The 21,297-nt window shown below is 50.8% G+C and overlaps 1 protein-coding gene across 2 annotated transcripts in view; it reads left to right on the forward strand.

Annotated features, from left to right (window-relative positions):
- The window catches only part of Lamb3 (laminin subunit beta 3), a 41,568-nt gene extending 22,308 nt beyond the window's left edge, over nt 1-19,260 (forward strand). For both annotated transcript variants that reach the window (XM_008769856.4, NM_001100841.1), the window contains exons 7-23: nt 1,119-1,182; nt 1,456-1,649; nt 3,824-3,944; nt 4,560-4,748; nt 5,972-6,127; nt 6,696-6,892; nt 7,240-7,351; nt 8,060-8,438; nt 10,191-10,351; nt 10,427-10,644; nt 10,859-11,056; nt 11,354-11,498; nt 14,257-14,464; nt 14,840-14,981; nt 15,301-15,477; nt 16,129-16,282; nt 18,742-19,260. In XM_008769856.4, coding sequence (XP_008768078.1) covers nt 1,119-1,182; nt 1,456-1,649; nt 3,824-3,944; nt 4,560-4,748; nt 5,972-6,127; nt 6,696-6,892; nt 7,240-7,351; nt 8,060-8,438; nt 10,191-10,351; nt 10,427-10,644; nt 10,859-11,056; nt 11,354-11,498; nt 14,257-14,464; nt 14,840-14,981; nt 15,301-15,477; nt 16,129-16,282; nt 18,742-18,878 — 2,952 coding nt within the window. In that variant the 3' untranslated portion in view covers nt 18,879-19,260. The remainder of the gene's footprint in view (nt 1-1,118; nt 1,183-1,455; nt 1,650-3,823; nt 3,945-4,559; nt 4,749-5,971; nt 6,128-6,695; nt 6,893-7,239; nt 7,352-8,059; nt 8,439-10,190; nt 10,352-10,426; nt 10,645-10,858; nt 11,057-11,353; nt 11,499-14,256; nt 14,465-14,839; nt 14,982-15,300; nt 15,478-16,128; nt 16,283-18,741) is intronic.
- Nucleotides 19,261-21,297: the final 2,037 nt, after the last annotated feature.

Below are 21,297 nucleotides of genomic sequence, written 5' to 3' on the forward strand. Positions count from 1 at the left end.
CTGCAGATTTCCTTGTGTCTACCTAATAGTGGTCCTCAACCTTCTGATTCCTTCATGTTGCAGTAACCCCAAACATAAAATTATTCTCATTGCTGCTTCATAACTGTAATCTTCATAACACAACTGCTATCATTATGAATTTTAATGTAAATATCTGTGTTTTCTAATGGCCTTAGGCAACCCTTGTGAAAAGACCATTCAATCCTAAGGGGTTTCGACCACAGGTTGAGAACTGCCAAGCTACTTGGTTAAATTTTCACTCAGCCTTTGTGTCGCTTGTTCCTAACCCTGAGCAGAGACCAAGGCTTCTTCCTCATTTGTAGGGGGTTGAAATGAAAACTTGGTGGGATATGCCAAGTCACATATGGTGAGCGGTTTGTAGAATAAATAAAAGCACACTCAAAACTGAGGGTGACCAGGGAGGGCAGCCAGCACTATCCAGTCACTAGAAAGTTACCACCTCCTGTGCGTGAAAATGTCTGACAAAGCTTATTGTTGTGTAAACTAATGTAAAAAGCTAACAGTAAGGCTGGAGAGATGGCTGAGTGTGAGTCAAGTGCTTGTCATGCAAGCCTGGTGACGTGTGATCACCAGAACCCAAGTAAGGCTCAAATGAGAAAACCAATTCCACAGAGTTGTCCTCTGGTCTCCATACACATGGCACACCGAGGGCTCCATATGCATCATTTAACACACACACACACACACACACACACACACACACACACACACACACACTACCACCACCAGCAGCACCACCACCACAACAATAAAGCCCTTTAACTTAAAAATAAAAATAAAAATAAAAATGTTAGTATTGCACAAGCCCTCCTCTGTCTTAGATGATATAGCAGGACATTCTTGGTAGACCTGTATTTTACAACACACACACACACACACACACACACACACACACACACACACCACACACCCTGTGTATGCTCTTTTAGGGTCCAGTGGTCATCTGGTCTACTAGCACATGTGCAGGCCTAATAGCACAGTTTGTCTCAGGTTTGAAAAGGGGTGCAAGGTGAATGAGGATGAAGGGGAAGGAAGGCTCCTAAGCTTCCTGCACATTTTCATTCTCCACAGTCCCAACCTTTCTTCTCTCTGATCAGGTCCAACTTAACCTTATGGATTTGGCATCAGCTATCCCTGCATCTCAAAGTAAAAAGATTCAAGGTTTGTTTGAGTCCCCCTCTTTTCCATGGGTCTCGGGGGATGGGGGGTAGGAAACAGCCTGGAACCTGGGTCATTGAAACTTCCAGTTCCTTCTTACTTTCCCCAGTATGGCTGGGAAGTACTGCTTGCCTCACATACCCTCCAGGGAGATGCTTCGAGAAGGCTGAGGGAGGGATGTCTGAGGTCTGATGGGAAGGTAGGAAAGGAGATTCCATTGGCCTTTAAGTTCCTGTCTTTATTTTTATCTCTCCTCTTTGCTGGTGCCACTCTCAGAACTAGGAGACATCACGAACTTGAGAGTCAACTTCACCAAGCTGGCCCCAGTGCCCCAGAGGGGCTCCTATCCACCCAGCGCCTACTTTGCAGTATCACAGCTACGTCTACAGGGGAGTTGCTTCTGTCATGGACATGCCGACCGCTGTGCCCCTAATCCTGGAGGCCCTACAGGTTCCACCACCGCTGTGCAGGTGACAACCCAGGGTGGGTAGGGTGGAGTGGAAGGAGTAGGACCAGAACAGAGCCATGAAGCAGGGCAGACACTCTGTTTAAGTTGTAGATATTTCTGGTGACATAGCTCAGTGGTAGAGTACTTGCCAAGTATGCGAAAGGCCAGAGAAGTATAGGGGGATAGGTTGTGGGATGGGGGCTTGACAGGGTGTGCATACCTGGCAAGCCCAGAACACTTAGAAGCTGGAGGAACAGGAGCTCAAGGGCATTTTCAGCTATAGAACGAGTTTAAGACTCTGGGGTGCACATCATCTTGTAAAGAAAAAAAAATCCCCAAACAAGCAAATAATAAAACAACAACGATGATGAAAGACATAGAAATTTAATAAGTCTCTAAGAACAAAGAAAAACCTACTGTTTCAGAAACCTAACTGTATACTTAGGTCTGCATTATAGCTGCGGATGGTTTCAGCTCTCAGTTGAATGTACAGGGAAAGCTGACAAAGTCTCTCAACCTGGCTCTCACGGCATTGCTACACTATGGAAATTACTGTGTACATAGGAAAATATTATCATGAATTATAAGGTGTGAGAGCCAAAATAACCTGTCTGGGCCTTGCTCTCAGATACTCTGACTTAATTGCTGACGTTTGAAGCCTGGGGTTGTTGTACTTCCAGTGAAGTTGAGAACCAATGAGTTTACTCATCTGGCAGTAGGGTGTGGGACCAGGTGAGGGGTCAATGCTTAGTCTGCACCCAAAGTCCACCAGACACCAGCCAGTATTGACATAGTAGGGTAGAGAAGCAACAGTTTAGCAAGCTCTGGCGATCCTAAGTCAGGGCAGAGAAGCTACAATTTAGCAAGCTCTCTCTGGTGGTCCTCAGGGTAGAGAAGTTACAATTTAGCAAGCTCTCTCTGGTGGTCCTCACAGTAGAGAAGCTACAGTTTAGCAAGCTCTGGTGGTCCTCAGTCAGCCTGAACAGGAGGACCTGGGAAGAGGAGACCCGGGTGTGTGTGTGTGTGTGTGTGTGTGTGTGTGTGTGTGTGTGTGTGAGTTCCTCAACCTAAGGGTTTTGGCACAACCTGGTAGCAGAGAGGCAGCTGGAAGTCACAGCAGGAGACTGAGGAGGGAGGTTAGTGGAGAGAGCAGCCCAGTCTCTGCTTTATCCACTTATGGGCAATTCTTGCTGGAGGCTACAAAGGAGCCCAGAGGGAATCCCCAGGATCTCTCTGGGTATAGGAGACAGATTAGGAGAGCCTGAGGAGGAATGCGGGGGTATGAGGAGGAACCCACAGAACTGTACCAATGCCTTGCCTCTGCGGTTCAAAGTTCAAGTGGAACTTGGCCAGGGCTCTAGTGTTGTAAAAACACTGTCTAGGTGACTGTGCATACAGCCAGTACTGCACTTTATGGAGTTAAAGGAACCTAGGCGGGTCCAGACAGGAGGGATAAATATGATCTGTTTGGCTAATGGATGCAGAAATTAATTATGGCAGGCAAAGAAGAACCCATCAGAATTGGCTAATGGGAAATGCCAGCTTGTGTGAGTAGTGGCTAGAGATTCAGCTGTGGCAGAGAGAGGAGAGGAGCTAAGAGTGAACAGGTCCCTGAACACCAGGCTGTGGGGGCGGGGCTTAATTGAGGGAGGCAATTAGCATACAATAGTGGTTCTATTTTTATATCTTAATGAGTGTGGTAACAACTCACAATGCATGTCCTACCAGCCAAACAGCTTAGTCACAGATTGCCAGAATGAAGCTGCAGAGAGCTGCCAGCCTCCTGAGGCCCACAGTTTATTAGTCCAAGGTCCCTTATCTCCCACTAAGACCTGGCCTATACGACACAGGTATCAGGAAACACAGAAGAGCCTGTGAAACCCTTGCTCATATGCAGGACACCACGCATGCATGCACACTCGGTGACTTCTCCCAGGCACGCACTATGAGTGTTCACCTGTAGATCCTGGCCATTGCAGTGTCACAGGAACTGGGTGAAGGCTGGAGCATCTAGGTGTGGAGCATTTAGGTGTAAGCATTTAGGTGTGAAGCATTTTGGGTGTGGTATTCTGGAAGGGCTTGTGTCTAGGCAAGGTCTTGCGGAACAAACATGCTGGTCTGCAGGGGGAATGGGCAGGTCCAGCCCCTCAGACTTTCCCGTGTGTTGTTTCTGGTAATCACTGGCTCCTCTCCCAGGTCAACGATGTCTGTGTCTGCCAGCACAACACAGCTGGCCCCAACTGTGACCGCTGCGCCCCCTTCTACAACAACCGGCCATGGAGACCTGCAGAGGGACAGGACATCCATGAGTGCCAAAGTAGGAACCTGGGATCAGTCCCTGACTGTAGCAAAGGGGATGGGAGTTGATTCCTCTGTTTCTTACCTGTAACACTGGGAATCTGCTTTTGTCACTTATGTGGAAACTGAATTTCAGCCAGGTCTTTCGGATCTCTAGTTTAGAGTGGAACTAGAACCCCCTCCACCACTGCCTCCACCTCTATTCTGTTAGCCATGGAAGAGCCAGGCTTTGGTCCCTGCTGTAGCTCCCAGAACCTCTGGCCCCCAAGCTCCCTGTTCTATGTCAGACACATCTGGCTCCCAGGGATCACATCTCTATACCCAATGGTCCTTGGATACTGAGTCTTTGTCTGTGCTGATCACAAAGTGGCAGAGACCCATCTGTGGTTATGCCAAGGGGTAGAGTGCAGAGGGGGCCCTCTTTTCTTCTGGAGTGCATCCAAAATGGAGTTTGGAGGCCCGAGTGCTTGCCCACTCAGCCCTCTTTCTGGTCACCCTTCCCCAGCCTCCTTTGAAATAGGGCTTCACTTGCTTGCTTTTCATCTTGAAGAGTCAGTAGAGGTGCAGGTGCTATGGTGTCTGCCATGGTGGTCTGTGTTGCTTCATGGAGTCAACCTTAGATCTCCCTGTCTAGGGTGTGACTGCAATGGGCACTCAGAGACCTGCCACTTCGACCCAGCTGTGTTTGCTGCTAGCCAAGGGACAAGTGGAGGCGTGTGTGACAACTGCCAGGACCACACAGAGGGCAAGAACTGTGAGCGATGTCAGCTACACTATTTCCGGAATAGACGACCAGGCGCTCCCATTCATGAGACCTGTATTCGTGAGTAATGGCTTCAGGGACAAATGACTGTCCATCTATTCTCCCTAGTTTGTCCCTGGGGACAGGAAGGCCATCAAGAAAGAAGGAAGCTTTGGTGTCAAGGAAGGACGTGTGGGTTGTTTTAACTTAGCTGTGCTCTACTGAGTAAGTCACTTACCCTCTCTGGTCTCTGAACCATCAAGCAATGAGCTTGCTGATCAGTATACAGCCTTTCTTTGGGGTGCAGAGAGAAGAAAATTGAAGCACAACTCCTGTCTTTGGGGTGTACACACATTGTGAAACTGAGGAGTGCAAGGACACCCCTTTTGTTTTTCTATTTCCCAAGTGTTGAGACCTCCACCATGAGATATCTTAATCCTCCAGCCCCAGCACAATGACTGGTAAATTGCTGTGGTTGAGTATTTGTTGACTGACTTAACATGCCCACCAGGCCACTGGATTCACATGGGACCGTGGTTTTCAATCTTCCTAGTGCTGCAACTGTTCACTATAGTTCCTTATGTTATAGTGAACTTTGACCACAGAATCAATTTTGTTTGTACCTCATAACGGTAGTTTTGATACTGTTACGAATTGTACTGTAAATATCTGTTATGCAAAAGACATCTGATATGTGACCCCAGTGAGAGGGTCAGTCAACCCAAAGGGATTGTTGTGATGCACAGGCTGAGAACTGCTGACCTAGAAGAAGACAAACAGGTTAGAAAAAAGTGTTTCAGGTCAGTTCGATCAGGACAAACCTTGGGGACAAAGGAGCCTTGAGTTTTGAGAGACACAAAGGAGTCCGGGAGCAGGCAGGAGAAGGTCAGTAGCTGACCAGTATTTTGTGTCTGGAACTAGTGAGACAGACTTGAGTCTGCTTCCCTTACCACCCAGGATAATCTCCAGGACGTTAACATCTGCAAGCACCGTTTTCCTCACCTGTATGGCACCCTCCTGGGAGGATGCGGTGCCGATTGGGCAGTGCAGCCTGTAAGAGTAGTCATGGAAGTCACTCAGGAAGTGACAACCATAGAAGCAAGAACAAGCATGGTCCTTAACAGAAGCACCGTCCTACCTGTTCTGCCTTTACCGTTTACTGTTCAGAAGAAATGTCTTTTCTCATGTGGCAGATGGGGAAACAGGCACCAGGGTTCCATGCTTAGCTGGGGTCAGGAGGCTGGAGGACTTGGAGTGGGATATCCTAGCACATGCTCTGATTTTCCTTTGTTCCTGCCACTCAGCCTGCGAGTGTGATCCAGACGGGGCAGTCCCAGGAGCTCCCTGTGACCGACTGACGGGCCAGTGCGTGTGCAAAGACCACGTGCAAGGGGAGCGCTGTGATCTTTGCAAGCCTGGTTTCACAGGGCTCACCTTCGCCAACCCACAGGGCTGCCATCGTGAGTAGAAGTCCCAGGAAGGTGTGCGGTGAGGTGACATCAGCTGTGGGGTGGGGAGCTATCAGAACAAGCCTTGTCCTTGGAGTGTTCTCAGAGGAAAATCCCTCTCTGTGCACGTGTGCTTTGCCACAGTCCTCCAGCAAGTGGCAGCACAGGCCTGGGTTGGAAGGTGGGTTTGAGTCAGCCAGTGCCAGGGTGGGCGGGCTGGCTGCCAAACTGCCAGGTGGCTGGGAAGGCGCAGTGGCCTTATGAGTAAGCCATGTTACGCACAAGGACAAGCCCTGTGACTTCAGGCTGGTCTCATCACAGAGCTCAACTTCAGGTTGATGTACCAGCTCTGTACAGCATTAGCCCTGGATTCCATTTGCAGAGTAAGAGTCTGGAACACAGTGTCCAGAAGCAGGGCCAGACAGAGCTTGGTAGGTAGGAAGGGTCCTTGAGGCTCTCTCCAGTAAATCAGAGGGCAGGTTGCTTTGCCAGGGCTGGGCCCTCTCTGATGCATGTTTTCTGGGGCCAGCCTCTCTCTGGGTATCTACCTATGCTCACCAGCCCTTCCTCTCTCCCACAGCCTGTGACTGCAGCATCTTAGGTACCCGGCAAGATATGCCTTGTGAGGAGGAAACTGGACGCTGCTTGTGTCTTCCCAATGTAGTGGGCCCCAAATGTGACCAGTGCGCCCCTTCCCACTGGAAGCTGGCCAGCGGCCGGGGCTGTGAGCCCTGTGCCTGTGACCCACGCAACTCCCTCAGCTCCCAGTGCAACCAGGTATGAGTGACATGCCCAAGGGCTCCTCAGTCACAGAGAGGGCCCGCCTCCAGTGTCTCTCAGCTTCCCCTTATACTGTTCTCTGTCTTCCTACAGCCAGGCAAAGGTACATCTGTCCCCTTTCTCCTTGGGGGAGGCCACCAGCTCTCCCTCCCCCTATAGTTCTCAGCCTTGGGCCAGGCTTATTCTTCCTACCTTCTGCAACTTGTTGCTAGAATTTGACTTTGGGCTTGTCTTTGAGTGGGAGCCCTAGTTTTGGGGAGCACCAAGTCTGTAGAGCAAGGGTCTGGGGCACAGCACCCAGAAGCAAGGTCACACAGAGACCAGAAGGCATTCTCTTTATCCAGTTTACAGGGCAGTGTCCTTGTCGGGAAGGGTTTGGTGGCCTCACATGTAGTTCTGCAGCCATTCGTCAGTGTCCCGACCGGACCCATGGAGACGTGGCCACAGGGTGCCGAGGTAAGTACTTACTACATGATCATGCAGCAGCCATGTAGAGGGGAGGGTTAACTGGTGTTTTGGTGAAGGGCCTTGATACGGTTGGAAGTCTGATAGCCTGGGCAGCCCTGTTAGCATCTGCACTTGAAGACTGCCTGGCCTCCCTGTGCCCGGATCAGGTTAACTAAGCTAGCTCCTCACAATCTAAGATGAGAGGTAGAGCAGCTTTGCTCCCACTGCCTGAGGTTAGTGCCCAGCAGCAGTGGAGAAGGGGGACTGGAGTGCTTCCCTGGAGGGCTTATATATCAGCCGTGGCATAGGACTGGATTCTAATGGCCAGCCTTGGTCTCAGCTCTGCCTTGCAGGGTCTAAGCAGCTCCCTCCCCTCTCATATTTCTGCTCTTAAAGGGGAGGTGCTGTGCACTGGGCTCCTTGTGTACCGTGGTTGCCTCCTAAACAGAAGCGGGGAAATCAGAGCGTGATGTGCAATGGGTGTGCAGATCAGATAGGTTCACATGTGTGTAGATGTGTAACTCGGAATGTGGCAGGCATGTGGTGGGTGCAAAGGACAAGCTTTGCTCTATGATGTCAATGGATGGATAGTCTATGTCACCCAAGCAGGCCCAGTTTCTTGATCCTCACCACACCCCTTCCTCTTCCTGTCCTCTGACTGTCCTCTGTCTCTGACAGACTGACTGTCCTCTGACTGTCATTTCTCCCGGCTTCTAGCCTGTGACTGTGACTTCAGAGGAACCGAGGGTCCTGGCTGTGACAAAACCTCAGGCCGTTGCCTCTGCCGCCCCGGCTTGACAGGGCCCCGCTGCGACCAGTGCCAACGAGGCTACTGCGACCGCTACCCAGTGTGTGTGGCCTGCCACTCTTGCTTCCAGGCCTATGACACAGACCTCCAGGAGCAGGCTTGGCGCCTTGGCAGTCTCCGTAATACCACTGAAGGCCTGGGCACAGGGACAGGTCTGGAGGACCGTGGCCTGGCTTCTCGGTTGCTAGATGCCAAGAGCAAAATCGAGCAGATCAGACAGATTCTGGGTGGCACCTCTGTCACAGAGCGGGATGTGGCTCAAGTGGCCAATGCCATCCTGTCTATCAGGTAGGTCCTTTTTCTGCTAAGCTGTTGGAGGGATTATGCCAGTGGATTTGGGTGAGGGCTGTACTGGTTTATTCCAGTTCACTGGGGGCATTTCTACATACATCCTCTCTTAGCTACCAAGGCATGTCTGTGAAGGTGGAGTGGTGGTGTTTCCTCCATTCTGCAAACTCGGAGACAGGCACAGGTGGGACGAGCTGTGCAGACAACAGACCAGAGCCCGAGCCTACTATTCTTCCCGAGCCTGTACTGCCAGTGGGATAGTCAGCCCTGGATTAGTCACCTTGGCAGAGGGCATCCAAAAGACAGGGCACTAAAAATATCTCTGAATTTGTCTTTAAAATGGAAGCAGTCCTACCCACACTCCTCCAACCAGCAGAGGCGCCTTCCTTAGGAGCTCAGGTTCTGAAAGCTTCTATAATTAGCTTGTGTGTTCCCTGAGCCTTGCTGGATGGTGCCAAGCCCAGAAGGAATATGAAAGAGGCTATGCTTCTCATGAGGTATTCAGTCACCTGGGCAGTGTTGGGGTTGAGGAGGCTCCCGGATGAGCTACAGCTTGTTGGAACCTGTTCATTCATTCATTCATTCATTCATTCATTCATTTTGCATGTGTGTACTATGTGTGTGTCTGTGCATGAGTGTGCAGGTACACATGTATACAGAGGCCACAGTAGGTTAGTGGGTGACTCTTGTTGTTACTGTATGATATATCTGCCATGGGACAAAGTCTTCCATTGACTCAGAAGCTCACCACTTTGGTCAATGCCTAGCTTTTTATTTGTGCACTGGGGATTTGAACTGGGGTCTCTTTAGTTGCAGAACAAGCATTCTTATCCACTGAGCCATCACTCCAGACCTTGTAAATGACTTTTGAGTACCTAATAGGATACAGATGTTGTGCAAGGCACTTGGGACATTAAGATAGCAAAAGCATTAAGTGGCTTTTACATGCCAAGGGCTAAGGTGTCTGACCTTTAAACAGTGATGTGATACATGGGGTATGTTAGAGAACTAAGACTTTCACAGAGGAGGTCATGGTGGCCTTCACAGGGGAAGTGCTATATGACCTAAGCCTCAGAATTAGGCAACTAGTCCACAGTTGGACAGCACAGGAATGTGCTGTGTTTTGGTAGGCCCTGAAAGTGCATGCTATGCCTGAACAAGGCTGTATGGTAGAGATGTGTAAGAGTGGACAGCCTGGTGATGTAGGAGAGGTCCTGAGGCATGAGGACAGAGAGATGCCAGAGATACTGAAGCTCTGGACCCAGGGCCTAGAGTGATACTCCCAGCTTGTGCCAGAGAGAAATGGCTGTTGAGCATACAGTGGTTGAAGCTCGACAGGGGAGGGTCAGGCTACAGAGGAGAGACTGGAAACACCCCAAGCATAAAGTAAGAGCTGAAGTCAGCCTGGGGAGCCCGAGGAGCCAACAGGGTGGCCCTCTTCATGGAAGCCAGGAACAGCCAGGAGATGGAGGAGGAGATAAATTCTGTATTGCACTGACAGAAGTCAAGGAAAGAGAGAGAGAGAGAGAGAGAGAGAGAGAGAGAGAGAGAGAGAGAGAGAGCATTCATAGAGCCACCTGCAGAGAGATGGGGTAGGCTGTGCCCTGGCTTCAGCTTGTCTGAGCCTCGGCCTGGCAGAGTTCTCAGTACCATGTGAATTGTCCCCTCTCATACCCTCATGGAAGGTCCTTCCCCATGCAGCCTGCTTCTCTGACTCAGTTACAGCTTCCACCAAATACCCTTCTGTCTTAGGAGGACTCTTCAGGGCCTGCCCCTGGACCTACCCTTAGAGGAGGAGATGGAATCCTTCTCTGGAGACCTGGGGAATCTAGACAGAAGCTTCAATCGCCTCCTCCTTATGTACCGGAGCAAGAAGGAGCAGTTTGAGAAGCTAAGCAGTGTGGACCCTTCAGGTGAGGACAGAGGCACAGGCTACTCACCCTAGGGAGAAAGACCCATACCCAAGGCCTCCAACCCTTCTTTCTCAGGAGCCTTCCGCATGCTGACTATGGCTTATGAGCAGTCCTCCCGGGCTGCACAGCAAGTATCCGACAGTTCCAGCCTGCTGAGCCAGCTGAGGGACAGTCGCAGAGAGGTAGAAGGTCTGGAGAGACAGACTGGAGAGGGAGGAGCTGGAGGAGCTCAGCTCATGGCCCTGCGCCTAGAGATGGCTTCACTGCCTGACTTGACACCCACCATCAACAAGGTGACTGAGAATGAGAGCCCAGTGTCCTGAAATACTCACAGCTGTAATCTGTTCCACTCAGAACTTACCCCACTCTTTCTTGACCCCATGTCCTTGCTGTGTGTTCCAGGATTGCCAGGGGAACATGGTTATGGTTGCCATGGAGATGTATGGGTGTTTAGTGTGGGATGGGAGTGGTTGTGGAGGGGCCTTTGACACCTTCATCTCTCCACAGCTCTGTGGTGGCTCTAGGCAGACAGCCTGCACCCCAGGAGACTGCCCTGGATTGCTGTGTCCCCAGGACAATGGTACAGCCTGTGGCTCTCACTGCAGGGGAGCCCTGCCCAGAGCCAGAGGGGCCTTACACATGGCAGGGCAGGTAGCTGAGCAGCTACGAAGCTTCAATACCCAGCTCCAGCAGACCAGGCAAATGGTAGGTGCTTCAGGGCATGGGGGCAAGAGTCACAGGGCACAAAGTCCCCTGAGCAATCCAGAGTTCATGTTTTACAGCCAGGGGAGTATAGCCCAGAGATCTCAGCTGATTTGTCTAATGTACCCACAGCAAGTGTAAAAACAGAATTCGGAGCTTTCTCCTACATAAATATGATCTGCAGATGGGGTTTGGCTGCAAGTCCCAACACCGCAGAGGACTCCCCACAGATTCCTTGGGAGCTGCCCAGAGGCTCCTTGGAGGCATTGTCCCTTTCTGACCCACGATGTGTTTCGACAGATCAGGGCAGCTGAGGAGGCAGCATCAAAGGTCCAATCAGATGCCCAGCGCCTTGAGACTCAGGTGAGTACCAGCCGCTTACAGATGGAGGAAGATGTCCGGCGCACACGGCTTCTCATCCAGCAGGTCCGGGGCTTCCTCACAGGTGAGCTGCCCCTCACCCCCTGTGAGCGTTCCGGCTCCCATCTGCCCTTCACGCCCACCATGAACCCACTAGTTCATTAGTCTCCCGCTTCCTTCTTCCCACCATGCAGCTGCACTCTGGCTTGACCTTGTCTCCTGTCTGGTTTGTTTGTTTGTCTTGCTTTGTTTTGTTTGGCTATTGCTTTTGCTGCCCTCCTACCCTTCCTCCAGCTTCCCCCTCTTTGTTCTTGGATAAACCTGGGCTCCTTTCTTGACCTCTGTCCATCTCATCTCTGTGTCTGTTTCTCTTTCCTTTGTTCACTGGACATCTTTGAACCTGTCAGGCCTGTGCCCATGGCAGGGTCTTTCACTGATTCTTGCTGGCCTGGGATAAACAGCTCCAAGACTATAGCTTTAAATGCTACCTCCCCAGAGAGGCCTGTACAGTCTCCCTGTCTGTTCCCCTCCTCCCATCTCCTGCTCCTCTTTCTACTCAGAAGTGGTTGTACAGTCCATTGTGAGTGTGCCTCTAGGAAAGCCGTTTGACTTGTTCATGATGGTATCTCTGGCATATATATATAAAAGATTGGTGGAATGAATGAATGAATGAATGAATGAATGAATGAAATGAACTCTCTTCAGAGGCCTAGGGCATGAGATAGGACTCGGGGAGGTTGCTTCTCTAGACTCTATCTTTCCCTTGAGAATGGGGTTGGGTAGTATTCCACAGGTTTATCCTGAGGACCAAGGAACTGCTGTAAAATGTGCTTTGACAAATTATAGGTTGCTGGCATGTGAACTGATATTATTAGCTCTGGGGTCCCTGCCAGGACTTTACTTGTCTAGAAGCCTGGTTGGTCTGAGCTGAGAGTTGGGCACAACAGCCACAGCTCATGATACTACTGCAGTAGCAAATAGGCCAAAGCTGTCTCCCGAGTGCAGACAGCAGGCCATGTGTGGAGCCATAAGGGGTGCAGATAGTACCAAGTCCAGGGGCTCCTCCACAGAGGCTCTTTGACTTAAGCAGGGGGAGCCACTGGGGAGCATGATTTGGGAGTGCAGGGCAGAGGTGCCTGGCACATAAGGACAAAGGGCAGTAAAGGTTTGGGGCTTGAGGCTGAATAGCCATTTTATGCTAACTTGAGCAGGCCCGGGCTCAGGCTGGGAGGAGCTGACTCGGGTGTAGCTTGGGCTCAGCTCCTGGGATCAGGCAGTAGCTCTCAGGCCTCAGCTAAGCTGCACCTCAGGTCAGGGTCAATGATAAGTATGGAGCAGAGGGGATGGTGGGCCTAAGAGAGGCTTGGATGTGGGTGGACCCAAGAGAGTTATCACAGCCAGCACTTGGTGGATTCTAGTCTGCAGACCCATGGCAGGAGGTGCCAGTGCCAGCTGCTACTGCCCAGGGGAGAGAATGGCAGACCTATGGAGGAAGGAGTGTTGCCTTTGGTAGCCCTTCAGGTAGAATTGAGGAAGTTCACAGCTGGGGCTTGTGGAGCAGTTATTAATGTAGGTGGTATTGGAAGGCCTTTGTATCACATTTCTCAACAGCAGCCACTTGGGCTAAGCTCGCCAGGGAGCTGAAGGTGAGACGGGACTACTGCTTAGTTAAACAGCCATGGCTGCACCTTGGGCTCCTGTGGTGTGTTGTTACATAGTGTAGAACATCCAGTCTCCTTCCTCCCCAAAAGGACCTTCTACCTGGTGTGGAGAGGGGCAGTGGATGGAATCCATGTCACCTGCTGCCTATGGAGAGAGGCTGGTCCCAGAACCCCAGAGGGGTTCAGGACAGGCTAGACTATCTGGACAAGTGGACACTTTCCTTCCAGTATGTTATTTAGAAGCAGCTGAGAGATGAGAAGGTGTCACCTCTGTACTTCTCTCTTCAATCTCTCTCTGAGACATTTTGTAGAAACACTGGCTAACTGATGGGGACATAGCACAGCCCAGGATGGGGAGGGGGACCTGTCACTCAAGGCATTTCACAGGTCAGGAAACTGAGTCTAGGCCACCTAATTGGCCAAGAACAAGTTCTCTTCAGTCTTTCATTTCCCCCCTATACAAAGGGCCTCCAAGTGCCTGGCCGGAGCTGATATCTGGGGACACAAAAGGGGCAAAATCCAGTCTCTGTTCTCAGGGGGCTCATACTACAGCAGAGAAGAGAGACAATCTAGAAGACTATGTTTATTGGGGGGATGGGGGACATGCTGTGCGCTGGGGAGGAAGAAGAGGTGAGGACCTAGGAATGCTGCTTCTAGAGTCCTTTGCCAGGCCTGGCCTGAGACAGTGATATTTTTGGAAAAAAAAAATAGTAGTCTTTCTCTGCCTTTGCAAAAATGAGCACTTGGGCCTCAAGACGGGTGCAGGGAAGGGGGTCTCATTGCCAAGGAAGCCGTTCCAATTCCTGGCCGCTCCCTCCAATTTGGAGCTGATTATGTGTGTGCTGCTGTGGTTATTCAGCACCAGCTGCCTGGCACCACCTCCTCTTTCAAGCCCACAGCTTCCTGTGGCACAGACACTTAGCTGCCACAGCTGTGCCCACATCCCTCCTCCTCTCGGTAGAGCACAGGACAAGAATCCTATAACGTCCTGGAAATACCCCAACCCCAAACCCCTACTGGAGAAAGGTACCTAGGTTTGGCCAGGAGGAGCAAGGCTCTTGGAGAAACAACACAGGCTATAGCAGACTTCCTCCAGTAGTGCTACCCAGCCGAGAGGGGCTGCTGACCCTAGAAGAGCCTAGTGCAGCCCCCAGTCTGATGCCTTGCTTGTCTGTCTTCCAGACCCTCACACAGATGCAGCCACCATCCAACAGGTGAGCGAGGCAGTGCTGGCTCTCTGGCTGCCCACAGACTCAGCTACAGTGCTACGCAAGATGAAAGAGATCCAGGACATTGCTGCCAGGCTCCCTAACGTGGACTTAGTGCTATCCCAGACTAAGCAGGACATTGCACGGGCCCGCAGGCTCCAGGCTGAGGCCGAGAAGGCCAGGTATGGCTACTGGCCCCAGTGCCTTCCTCATGGATCTGGGCTTATGTTTATTCTCCAACTGGTTGGCTGGAGAGGGGTACAGGGTCTATAACATGGGAAGGACTTACCATGGCTAGCGAAGCCAGGGTGTCTGCAGGTTCCAGGCTGCATTTCATACACATGACCTAGTACTTCATGCAGGGAGCTTGTTCCCAGAGAGCACCCTAAGGCATCACTCTTACACGGCTGCCCCTGGGTCCTGTGGGAAGAGAGCTAATGTTTCCCTTGTCTTTGCCTGCCTAAGAGCAGTGTCCTCCAGAACGGTTGAGAATCGAGCCCATATCTGTTCATTTGTTGCTCACTGGTTCTTTCTCCCCTTCCTTTTCCTTTACTCAGAAGCCGAGCCCACGTTGTGGAAGGGCAGGTGGATGACGTGGTCGGGAACCTCAGGCAGGGCACCGTGGCTCTGCAGGAGGCTCAGGACACTATGCAGGGCACTGGCCGCTCTCTTCGGCTCATCCAGGAAAGGGTTACTGAGGTGAGGCTCCCCATGTTTGCGAATGAATAGATTTTGGTACAAGGCAGATGGCTGGAGTATGATGCCTGGAGGTCTTGGCTGGGCTTTGAGCTTCAGATTTGTCTCACATGTTCAGGAGGCAAAAGCAGGGATGGGATCTGAGCAGCATTGGGGATGAAGTGAGTGGAGCTGGAGGAGGAGAAAGCCTGGGTACCAATGGACAGGTAGCTTGAAGTCAAGGGAAGACTTTCCTTCGTGAAGCAAGAGAGTCAGGGAAATGAGGCCCCTGGATGTTTGTGAGATGCAACACAAACCCTGATTCCTTTGTCTTTCAATGCAGGTTCAGCAGGTCCTGGTACCAGCTGAAAGGCTGGTGAAAGGCATGAAGGAACAGATGAGTGGATTCTGGGCACGGGTGAAGGAGCTCCGCCATCAGGCCCAGGAAGAGCAGGCACAGGCAATGAAGGCCCAGCAGCTTGCAGAGGGTGCCAGCAATCAGGCCATGAATGCTCAGGAGGTATACAGATGGCAAAGTCATCCCAGTCTCATGGGGCCAGAGTAGGGTTTCCGAGGATTAAGGGTTACTACACTTTATATGATTATACAGGAAAGAATTGGAATTGTTTGGGGTGGACTGGAATGTACCCTGTGTCTGATCTACCCACCCCTGCTCCTCTGGGTAGCTGGTGCAAGGTACAAGGAGCACCCTAGGTACTCTCTGTTTATGAATGAGGTCCACGTTCATCTACAAAGTAGTTCTCTTGATACCCACTCTGGGGCTCATCCCCCAAGTCTCCAGCCTGGTCAGACGTTCATGTCTTAGACAGACACCCGGGGCTCCATCCTAGTCAGAATTAGGACAAAGAAGATCAAAGAGACCTTTCAGTATCCCAGGAGCATGGGCACATGCGATTCTGGTCTAGTGACATCGTTGGCAACATACCTTGATAAAACCCTGCCATTTTGTACTTGGTAAGTGAGGAAACACAACAGGAGGAAAGACATTTTAAGACATCCCCTGCGGGTCAGGGATAGGGCATTATAGGCAAACCCAAGCCCTAGGGATACTAGGAGGCTGTGTGCTTTTTGGGTGATGCCAGTTAGCCTCTGGCATTTCAGACTTTAGATGATGATCGTGGTGGTATTGAGGATGGCCTCTCTTTTCCAGGGCTTTGAGAGACTTAAGCAAAGGTATACAGAGTTGAAAGACCGGCTGGGTCAGAGTTCTATGCTGGGTGAGCAAGGCAATCGGATCTTGAGCATCAAGGCGGAGGCAGAGGAGCTCTTTGGGGAAACCATGGAAATGATGGATAAAATGAAAGGTGAGCATGATCCAGGAGCGTGGACTGTTGGGCATTCTTAATTTAAAGATTTTTAACTATATTTTTTGTGTGCACGGCATGTGCGTATGTACATGTGCGAGTACACATGTGCCCTGGCATGCATGTGGAAGTCAAAGGACAGCTTGCAGGAGTTGGCTATCTCCTTCTACCTTGTAGGTTCTGGGGATCAAATTCTGGTTATCAGGCTTGGTGGCAGGTACTTTTACCCATAAGCCACCTCACTAGCCCATCCCATCTGAGACTCCTAAATCTCGCTTATGTTGGAGCCAAACTGACAGTGACAGAGGAATGAGAGCAGCCAAGACTTACTGGGCAGCCAGTACATGTGCTGCAGGAACACAGACATGTGCAGGTGACATGGCCTGGCACGGAGAGGCTCACTGTCCAACTGGGGCCTTTTCTCCTGCCACCCTCAAAACGCATGCTTTGATATGCAGTGACTCGTGTCTGTGATAAGGACACAGAGCTCTGGGGGCCCAGAGGACAGTCAATGCTGGGGAGAAATGTTCAGAGAGGTAAGATCTGAGGAAGGAGGTGCCGGCCTGGGAGAGGCTAGAGGACCTCAGGACAATGGATGATGGTGGTGAGAAGAGGGGTTTTGAGGATGAGACCAGACTCTACCCAGAAGGAAAGGAAGGTAGGTGAGGAATCCTAAGAGGGCAGTCTCATGGCTCCTTGCTGCCCCGATGATGAGGGTAGACATGGATGCGGTCCCATCCCAGGCCACCTGAGGGCTTGGAACATGGAGATATAAAGAGAGAGGCCTTGAAAAGAGAGAGTTCCCAGGAACCTGTCGATCTGTGGGGCTGCTGAACTGGTGTCTCCAGCTGCACCCATTATTCCTCTGGCTGGCAGAAGTCTCGTTTATAGCGAGGTGGACACCATAGAAGAGATTAGGTTGGTGGGTTTACGGTGGATTGGTGAGAGGCTGTGGCCACATGCTCCAGAGGAGAGAGTGGGGGGCTGATTGAGCACTTGTCCTGGTCTTGCCCAGTGGTATTCTATCTGCAGATGATATACCATGAAACAGAATCACTGGATAGGGAACTGCAAAAGTCTAAAAGTGATGGGTTGGAACCAACTGGGTGAAATTACGTAAGAGGAAAAGTTACCTCTGCCCCTCTTTGGGCCTCTGTTGTTAAACCGTGGCTTGAGCAGAGCTGGCTCATGTCACCAGAAGCTCTCTGTAATTGGTAAGGTGACGGTAAGCTCAAGCTGTCACTCGCCTGAGAGACACTCAAGGGTTCCGAGTCACTGAGAGTTGCTCTAAGCCAGCAAGATCTTGCTCACTGCTAAAAGACTTAACAAACCTGACCCATTGGACAAACAGGAGGCAGCAGCTCAAGGGTGACAGTAAATGATCTCCCAGTCCCAGAGGATCCCATGCAGGCAAATCCTAATAAGCACATAAATGTCTGCCTCTGTGCTACAGACAGAGCCTTCTCTGTTGGCTGGGACCAGGCCACACCAGGTGCTGAGTCATTTTGCTGTCACCCTGTCCTGAGTGTCCATCAGCCTGAGACTCCCTGTAAAGGTCCACATGGGCCTCCATGGGTGTGAGAGCACAGGTCCAAGGCTGTAGCACTCTGTTAGGGATGGTGAGGGCTACCTCATCTTCAGAAAGAATACTGACAGACCTACATTCTTAAGAGAGAAGTGGCCAGGGGGAGGGGGTGATGTTGCAGCTGAAGAATGGAGGTGTTTGTCTCTTGGATGTCAAGCCACATAAGTGTGCAGTACTGTCCTACAGGAGCACAACACACAGATTCCTACTGTCCAGGGGATAGGCCTGGGGCAGCTAGGTGGGCGGAAGCAGGAAGTGTTCAGATCTGGGCTTTAAGAGATGACTTCCGACATAGCTAAGGTTGCCCAATGCTGCCCCATGGAGGCAGTCCATACTCCTTCCCTCCTCTTGGCAAAGTCCAAGCCATCACGGTATGGTAGAGGGGGCTCCTCTATTGGAGAACTGTAGACAGAGTGTCTTATCTGAGGATGGTGAAGCACTGGGGGTGGAAGTTACTATTTCCTGGCATGATATTTCAGGGAGAGGAAGTGGTGAGCAATCCAAGTTGCCTGGCTAGCTTTTCCCAGCTTCCATTTGAGGATCATTGGTAGGATTCAGGGTTTTGCATGCCCAACTTGGGTTGCTAATCTTGGTGCCAGCAGACTTCTTTATCACTCTGGGATAGCCAGACAGCCTGGAGCAGAGGAGAGAGTTGGGCAAAAGGAAGTCTGAGACTGGGTCTGGGCCTGCCATGTTTCCCTAAGAGTGGTATGGGGCTTGAGAAGTGGGTAGTAGGTGGGAACTGTCTGCCTCAGTGGTTGGTTGCACTCCTGTCCCTGTTGCCTCCAGGTTGGGGGAGGGGAAGGATAGACTGGGAGTCCTAGGGTGTCTCACCTTCTGATTCTTCCTCACTGGCTGTTTCCATCTGCCTCAGACATGGAGTCAGAGCTGCTTCGAGGGAGTCAGGCCATCATGCTTCGTTCAGCAGACCTGTCGGGGCTGGAGAAGCGCGTGGAGCAGATCCGCAGTTACATCAACGGGCGTGTGCTGTACTATGCCACCTGCAAGTGATCTTAAGTCCCAGCCTCAGACAATTCCCCTCCCTGCCTTGGAAGGGACACAGGGGAGGGGAGGTGTTTCCTGGACCTAGGGCACTTGGATACCATTGATAGCATAGTCTGGTCACCATGGACATGCTTCAAGGTACCTGACTGCCACTGAGCCTGTGCTTGCCTGACCACACTAAGGAGAGAGATGGTGCAGGGGGTGGGGCTGTCACAACTGAAAATCCTCCCAAAAAGGGAGCTGGATGGACAGAGTGCCCCCAACACCAACTCCTGCCCTCCACTGTGGTAAAGTCTGGGACCAACTCAAAAACTGAACAAAGTGTGATGTACGACCACAAAGTCCAATAAAAATCTTTGGACAGGAGCCTGGAAGCTCAATAAGAAAATCGTCTCTGTCACCTTCTCTGCCTCCCGTTGAGGTTCCTGTGGACCCAGTCCTATGGCTTGCCCTGATTACTCAGTCTAGCTCAATTGGCCCCCGGACTCAGGTAAATTGAGCTTCTGTCTCCAGACTGGAATCCATCTGTCTCCTTCTCAGTCTCTGCTTGTATACAGTTCCCTCTGCTCTACCTAGGCGGAGGAAGGGGGGGCGGGGGCTCTCTATGTGCTCATCCCTGGCCTATAGTTGCCTAATGTCTGGGACTGGTACCACAGGCCCAAAGACTTTGAGCTTCAAGCCCTGAGAGCCAGGCTTTTGATGTCAGCAACCTATAGATCGCTGGTGGCTTGTTTCTCTTGGTTTTAATCTCTCGCAGCCACAGCTCTGGGCAGCTCTTATACCCCTCTGCTTTTATTGCACCCCATGGCCCTTAAGGCTTGGCAGTCATGGAACTTTAACCACCTGGACCCACAGTTTTTTCTCCTAGGATCCTGTAACCTCAGTCTTTTCTCAGCTTTGGCTTCCTGTCTGCTTTACCTTCCCTGGTACGCCCACTCTATGCTGCCTTTGTCCCCTGCAGGTCAGAAGGCCACTGCTCTCTTTCCCTCTGCTGTCTTTCCTCAGGTTACCACCTCAGGCCACTCTGATTTTAACAGACTGTCTCCCTGTTAACTTGAAGAGGGCTGAACAGCCGGTGTGTATGGCTGAAAGGAGCCTGGAAGAACGTTTGTATTTGTCATTGCATAGTCTTCCGAGCGTGCATAAAGGGCTGTGTCTAAGTCAGGGAGCTACTGCAATAAAGAGACACCATGACCAAGACAACTCTTATAAAGGAAAGCATTTGCCAGGTGGTGGTGGCATACACCTTTAATCCTAGCACTCAAGAGGCAGAGGCAGGAGGATCTCTGTGGGTCTGTGAGTTTGAGGCCAGCCTGATCTACAAAGCTAGTTCCAGGACACAGTCAAGACTACACAAAGAAACCCTGTCTCAAAAAAAAAAAAAAAAAAGAAAAAGAAAAAAGAAAAAAAAAGAAAGAAAGAAAGAGAAAGGAAGAAAGGGAGAAGGCGGGGGGCGGGCAGCATTTAACTGGAACTGGCTTACAGTTTCAGAGGTTTAGTGCATGACTAACATAGTAGCTGAGAGTTCTACATCCCAGGTCTGAAGGCAGCAGGAAGAGACACTGGACCTAGCTTAGGCTTTTGAACCTTAAAGCCCACCTCAAGTGACACACTTCCTCCAGCCAGGCCACACCTACCCCAATAAGACCATCTCCTAGTTCTTTAAAATAGTGACACTTCCTAAGCATTCAAATATATATTTGTCCGTGGGGACTATTCTTATTCAAACCACCACTGACTGTGTTTGTGCCAACCATAGACTCTTCCTTCTTCTAGGCCAAGTGCTTCTTCTCAGGCCTGGGTGAAGATGGTTTGTGATGGTGGGAAGTTTGTTATAAGTACTTTGGAAGAGTATTACCCATATTATTGCCTTCTGAAGCGGAGCTGTGCTTCCTCGAGGCATCCCTGTGGGTTTAAAGCAGGCAGGATCCACTGAGGGTATCCACACAGTTGTTAGAGAGGAGCTACTTGCCTGGTAGTCCTCTGTTCAAGGCAACTGGACACCAAAGAAGGGTCCAACAACTATCAACTAGTGAGTCAGATCCATACTCCATTCTCTTCTTCTCCCAACATTTATTATTCAAAGGAAAATTAAACATTAAAAAGACTGCTTTTAATAATGACCCATTCCTAACATCAATATTGTGTTAACCGAACTTAGTGTTTTACTCTTAGCTAAACATCCTTGGGAGAGAATTGGGTGATTTTACTTGTCCGAGATGTAGGACAAAGGATAGAAACTGTTTTGTGTAAATGACTGTCACAAACATTTGTGTGCTCACCATGGTTCAGGTGCTATGCTGGGCACTTTCCACAAACACACACACACACACACACACACACACACACACACACACACACACACACACACACCTTTCCTCATCTCATTTCTTCTTTCCCTCTTTTTCCCTATCTCTTCTTCCTC

The sequence above is a fragment of the Rattus norvegicus genome, chromosome 13, assembly GCF_036323735.1.
Source record: "Rattus norvegicus strain BN/NHsdMcwi chromosome 13, GRCr8, whole genome shotgun sequence".
Lineage (NCBI taxonomy): Eukaryota > Metazoa > Chordata > Mammalia > Rodentia > Muridae > Rattus > Rattus norvegicus.